We start from the raw sequence: 6,477 nt of genomic DNA on the forward strand, positions 1-6,477 counted from the left end.
GCGGCAACCCCTGTCATACCTGGATTGAAGACACAAGTGTAAGATTATGCCAGTTTTTACCACCATCTTAGAGACCGACACAGAGGGAGATGTTGCAACTGTTTGTCAAGTTTTTGTTTTTTTGTTTTTCCAAAGTTCTTTCCAAAAAACTCATGTTTTCAGTGTCTTGGCTTCTGGTTTTGTCTTCTCCTCCGTATCCGTGCGTTTGCTGCGATATTATCTGAGTGGCGACACTTATCGTTTAGGAGAATAACGCAGCGGCTTCTTGCGCCTTAACAGCAGGTGTAAATGCCTGCATCTGTGAGATGACGATGCAGCGGTGAGCCTTAATGAGGAAGAGGTTAGTTAGTGCTTTTCCAGCTATTATGAAACTGTCTGGTGGATTGAATATTGGTAAAACAATTACAGTGCCGCTTTGGAGAACCCTTTGCCTACCTACTTCATAAGGAGGATTTTCCATGTTAATTAATAAACATCAGGCAGGTTTTGAAGATGCGCTTGTGGCTTCACAAGTGGTAAGGGCAGGAACATCAGAGAAGCCCTCCAATTAAGATCAAATGGCTTGTTATACAAGGGTCACAATGCCCGAGGTTTCCTGCCAACAATAGAGAGCGCAGCTAATTCTGGTGCTCATGGAAATTATGTTTTTGATCAGACATCTGTGATTTGATTTAGAAGCGGAGGTGAGGCTATTTGTGATCTGGTTTCTCCTGGGGATCCTTTTGATCGTAAACATCACAGCCGCCGTTAGCATTTTAACCTGGATTGTGGTTCTAATGAACTTCCCTTTTTAAGTAAATCTGCTGCAGTCAAGTTATCAACAATATCGTTGAATAATCAATGATTAGCATTTAATAGTGCTGGTTTGCCATTAGACACTCACATTTGTGTCTTTTATATTGCATCTCATTACTTGTGGAGTAAACTGTGGCCAAATTAGGAAGCACTTCATAGATTGGACAAGCACATGTACTTTGAGTACAGGCTGTGTTGATATTCTTGCCTTCCTATCGACACTTGAGCGCACTCAGCTCACACAGTCTGCCACCTCATTATCATAGTGTCTAGTTTTTCCCCTGCTCTGCTTGGCTCGACCAACCAAACCCAACCAGCTACTCCTATCAAACAAAAAACACAACTGTTGCAACATTCCTGCCATGACTGACCTCTGACATTCCATAAAGCGTAGTAGACACGATTTAATCTCTGAAATTATCCTTATTGTAAACTGTGAGTTTTTAGCTCCACTGACCCCTCTACATTGAACAATCCATGTTTCTGTGATTTTGTATATCTTTTATATACCTGATAATGCCGTGCACCACAACAAGCTTCTAACAAATTATAGTTAGAAGCAATTTCCTGTGTGTGTGTGTGTGTGTGTGTGTGTGTGTGTGTGTGTGTGTGTGTGTGTGTGTGTGTGTTTTGACTGGCACACTGAAGTGCCTTGCCTGTTATACGTTAATTGTAACCAAACTCCTTGGTGGCTGAGGGGGTGGAGGGATGTTAACTGTAAATGAGCTGAGCAGATGTTGACAAGATGTATCAACGAGGAGTGAAAAGGTGTTCAAGATTCCACGAGACTCACCATCCACACACTGACAGCTATGTTCACCTCCTCCCAGCAGTCGATCCTGACCCACCCTCTTTCTTTACACATCCTGGTATATTCTTCCTCTCTTCCCTCCACCGTCTCCTGCGTCCCCATGCTCTCTTTGAAGTGAGGACAGTATGCAGGAAGTAAGCCGGAATCGATTGCTCCATGCATTAGGCTAGGAATGTGTGACATCCTCCTCCTCCTCTTAACCCTCCTCTTCCTGCCTGTCTTGATCTTCCTAAAATATCTCTCATTTATCCCCTTGCCTTCCCCGTCCCCCTCCTTTTGTTCTCTTTGGTGCAACCCATACATCACATTATTATTGAGTACAACTTAACTTCTCATCATTTTGTCTGGATTATTGTTTTTCTTTTATTATAATGTGATTTGCTAAGCAATAACAATTCTACAAAATAATTGTTTGGACCAACAACAAATCAGTTCATATATTTATTTAGCCAAAGCTGTTGGTTGTCAAGACCAAACAGTTTTAAGATGCCACTGCTGTAGTTTTAGTTGTGGAGTGAACTTAACTTTAACCATTGTTTTGTGTGTGTGTGTGTGTGTGTGTGTGTGTGTGTGTGTGTGTGTGTGTGTGTGTGTGTGTGTGTGTGTGGTTTGTTTGTTTTTTAAAGCCCGGTGTTAGACTGGCAACTTCTTGACAGTGTAACATCAGCCTCTTCTTTATGACTTGTAGGATAGGCTTCATTCCCCCTGTGACCTTGAACTAGATAAGTGATTCAGAATATGGATTGAGGTATGGACATTTTATTTAAAATTAGTTGATTTATTGAAAAATAATGGAATAATCATCCAAACAAGAAACAATTCGCTTGCCCCAGGTCACTGATGGTTCATTGTTACGAGGCAAATTAACATAGTCCTTCGTTTTAATTGGTATTTGCTTCAGTTGTTTGCGTCTGAATTTTGTAACTAGGGACCTGCCCACTTCACTTCAGGCTATTTTGCTTGTCATCACTTGATGTTACTAAATGTCAGTGCTAGCCCCTTAAGGCATGTGATCTGCAGAATTACAGTAATGTTTGGAAAGAGGTTACGGAGCTATGGTGGTTTTTAAGCAAAAGTTTATTAAATGTGTTTGTGGAATTATTTCACTTTATTTTGAAAACTAAAACATGCTAGTTTGAATCCCGACCTCCTAAAAGTTAGGATAGTTGTCCTTGAGCAATGATTGGTTCTTTAGAATAGATATTTATCTGCTGTATAGCTACTGTGTTAAAAGACTCTGCTGTAATGAATGCACTGTCTCTGATTCTGATTACACTGAATATAATGAACCGCCCCCCCCCCCTTCTTTTCTCTCTCTCATTGTTCACTTTCCCTTGTTATGTTCTTCTTGTGAAAGGAAAATAAACATTACATACAAAATCAAAGGTCGCATTAAAAACAAAAGTTTTTTTTCTGCTTTGCTCTGTATCTGTAGCTCTTCAGTGCAAACAGCCTATGAACTTGTCTTTAGCTAGCAAGGTAGTCAGGCGGTCACAAAGTCTGCCTTTCAGTCAGTAATCCAGTAGTGTGAGTCATCCACCTGCTTCAGTCTGCCTAGTTGCAACAGGCTCAAGGCCTACTTCACTGACAGAACAGTGAGATAGGAAGCATGTTGGCCATCTCTGCATAGTGTTATGTATTATGATTGCATATCATCCAGGATCATGAAAGCCTCTGATGTATTCTTTCTGTCACTGTTTGATACATGTATATTTCAAACATGGTAATCTACTAGTATAGTTGTTTATAATCAACTTTAAGTTCAAAAAGTAGTTACAATTAAACTCCAGTTGATACTTTGGTAACATCCAATACTTCAATTCATATTCCAGTCGATTTTTGCCATGAGTTCAGCGTCATTAAGAAGATGCCAGGTACCAACAGTGTTTGGAAAAGACAAAAATAAGGGGCGGAAAAGCTGCTCCATGGACTGCCAAGACTAACGAAGAACAAATGTTAATTTGCTTGAAAGAGCACTCCTTTTGGCACGTTGTGTATGATGTTAAATAATGGGAGAGAATGTAATTCTGACATGATTTATAGTATTCTTTGAGTGCGCAGATACATCCCAGATAAGGCCCACTATAATTAATGTTAAACCATCCCCTGTACCACAAACGTTTCTCTGGTTGAACTTTATTCTTACTATGAGGATTGAGTGATAAAAATTAATTTCCCACATGAAATTAGTTCCAGGAGGCCCAGCCTTTATTTTTCAAGACTTTCATTTCAGCCTGATCCTATTTTTATTTTTTTATCAGGTAGATTTCAGCTTACATGTCAGACTTAAAAATAAAAGTGACTTAATCAGTCATTTCACTGCAAACTGAAACTTTAATTCCTTTAACAGTTTGACATTTAACGTCATTCAGATGTTTCTTCTACTGTTTTCTAGTTCTTTCTGACTCCTTTGCTTTTCCAGCAGGATGCTGAAGCAAGCACTTGGAAACACCTTGTATTTTTTAAGAGTTCTTTGTTTTCAGTGGTCTGTTCTGAATTAAATGTCAGAGAGTCACAATGAGTGATTTGATTTAATATGGGTTTCTCGTGTGATACAGTGCATTTGGAACATAAATGGAACAAAACAATATCCACACATTTTGCGTTTTCTCCTGCTTTCATCTCCAGCTCTTAAACAGTTGGCCCCGCTTGACACCCATGCAGTCTGCTGCTGCTAACAGTCACCACTATAACGGTTTGCCAGCATGTCATGTTGCCAATTCAAGACTGGACGGATGGATCGAGGGTGGAAGTGCAAGTAGGGCAGAATCGACTGCTGAGAATGAAACGAGGGCTAACAGAAAAGAAGGAAAAGGAAGACGAGAGGAAGAAGTAGAGATGGCGCAGACACACCCACTGGAAGTTCTCTCTGGTCATCCATCGAGTGTGAGCTCTACCCTGCGGCACATTGTTCAACAGCTGGATATTCTCACGCAGGTCAGTTATCAGGCAAAGCTTATATGTGTCAACTCACAATATCGACAGCAGTGGAAAAACATTGAAGGAGGACAATTTTTTCCCTCTGAAGTGTTTAAGCCCAGCATCAGGTTGTTTACTATGTTCTGTTCTTACTGAAGACGCAAAAAGACATTGAGAACTTCCACTTGCACAAGTCTAATAAAAGGTAAAGAAAAGCAAACGGTGGAGTGAGAATATTTGATTTAGCTGCCCACTTCTTTGTCTGTTTGAGAAGTGTCACCACTTCTCAAACAGAGACATTTCCTCATTTTACGTCTTATGACATTTGCGGACAGAGAATAAAAAAATTGAACATATTTTCAATTCTGCAGTTTTATGAGAAAATTGTCTCCAGAAATAAAAAAAAATGTGCTGCTGTATGTACTTTGTTTCACAGACATTGTCATCTATAAGAAATAATTGGTGCATTTTTTGATTCCCAGAAACAAATGACACCTAATGAACTATCAAATAATCTTTGTAATATAAATATTTAATTTTAAATCACTTCTGCCTTCTCTACTATCTCGACTATCTCATGCATCAAGGCCAAAATGAATAATAATAATAATGATGATCATTTGAAAGCCATGACGATTTCTCATTTACTTTTGTTTTTGTTTTTTTTGTTTTTTTTGTTTCTACATTGGGAAAGGATTGATTTCAGACTGAACTTTGCTCTGCTTAGTTTCTACATGTATAATTATTCTCTGACTTCTCTGTAATTATCATGCTTTCCCACCCCCACCGCTTCACCTCATGCAGACTGTTTCAGTGCTGGAAGAGCGTCTCACCCTGACTGAGGACAAGTTGAAGGAGTGTCTAAGCCATCAGTCTCAGATTCTGAAAGACCTGCGAGCATCTAGAACGAGGCGGAGGACAGAGAGCGAAGGGACAGATGAATCTCCTGTTCATTCCACTTGAGGCCAATTCTGCCTCGTCTCAGACAGCAGCACAAAGACATGAAGTTTGTTGTTCTGCTAAGCCCCCAGACTGCCAGATGTGTATGTGTGTGTCAATTTAAATGCCCTCCATGGTGGTCTTTCTCATACGTCAATGGGTCAATCAGGATTCGATCAGTGGTTGCAGTGAGTTTGTGTCTGACTGCGTGCTTGTACGTGTGTAGTACCACTACCAACATAGTTTTTCCATGCCTTTCGGTACCTTTTAAAGACATCCAGCTGCACAGAAGAGCTGCAGCTATATATATATATGTATTTTTTTTAAAAAGTGCTTGTCTGCTATATGACCGCTGCCTGTGTGTGTTTACCTGTTCATTTGCAGGTGTTTTAGCAGTTCACTGCTTCAAGAATAACATCTGTTTTGATTGTAAATGCTATGCCATGCCATTTTAAACCCCAAGCTGTGTGCATTTTTCCTAAAATACATGTAATATAAATTAAATTTTTATGAATAGTACACCCTGTTGCACTAATTGGTTATTACTTACTGTATCCAGACAAAAGGAGACAACCTTGTACTGAGAGAACCTCAAAATGGTCAAAAATAAAAACTGAGATGACCAAAATATAACATGATGTGCTCAATTTTGAGTTAAATCTCCACTCAAATATCCGGCAGTTGGGATATGTGTTAAACTGCTTTCCATAGGCAAATAAAAGTCTATAAATGTTTAAATGCACATTTTAAATGTGTCAAAGAAACTGATTGTTTCACTTTCAAAAATGCTTCCCGTGCATACTTTTTTTTTTTTTTTTAATTGTTCCTCTCGTTTTCATTATGAAATGTAGGTGCACTTATGTTTCTATGGATGATACATTTGTGCTGATTCTTTACTGTCTTAGCGCAACAAGTCCTCAAATGCATGGCGCATTCAATTGTTAGTGGAAAGCTGGGCTATTTGGCCTATTGGTGGATTAATGTATGATTAAAGACATCTTTAACAGCTTGAC

General features: G+C 39.3%; 1 protein-coding gene across 2 annotated transcripts in view; it reads left to right on the forward strand.

Annotated features, from left to right (window-relative positions):
* poc1b (POC1 centriolar protein B) overlaps positions 1 to 5,784 on the forward strand; it is a 34,758-nt gene extending 28,974 nt beyond the window's left edge. For both annotated transcript variants that reach the window (XM_085166125.1, XM_085166127.1), the window contains exons 11-12: positions 4,235 to 4,543; positions 5,330 to 5,784. In XM_085166125.1, the coding sequence (XP_085022251.1) occupies positions 4,235 to 4,543; positions 5,330 to 5,488 (468 nt within the window). In that variant the 3' untranslated portion in view covers positions 5,489 to 5,784. The remainder of the gene's footprint in view (positions 1 to 4,234; positions 4,544 to 5,329) is intronic.
* Positions 5,785 to 6,477: the final 693 nt, after the last annotated feature.

This window comes from Neolamprologus multifasciatus, chromosome 7, assembly GCF_963576455.1.
Source record: "Neolamprologus multifasciatus chromosome 7, fNeoMul1.2, whole genome shotgun sequence".
NCBI lineage: Eukaryota > Metazoa > Chordata > Actinopteri > Cichliformes > Cichlidae > Neolamprologus > Neolamprologus multifasciatus.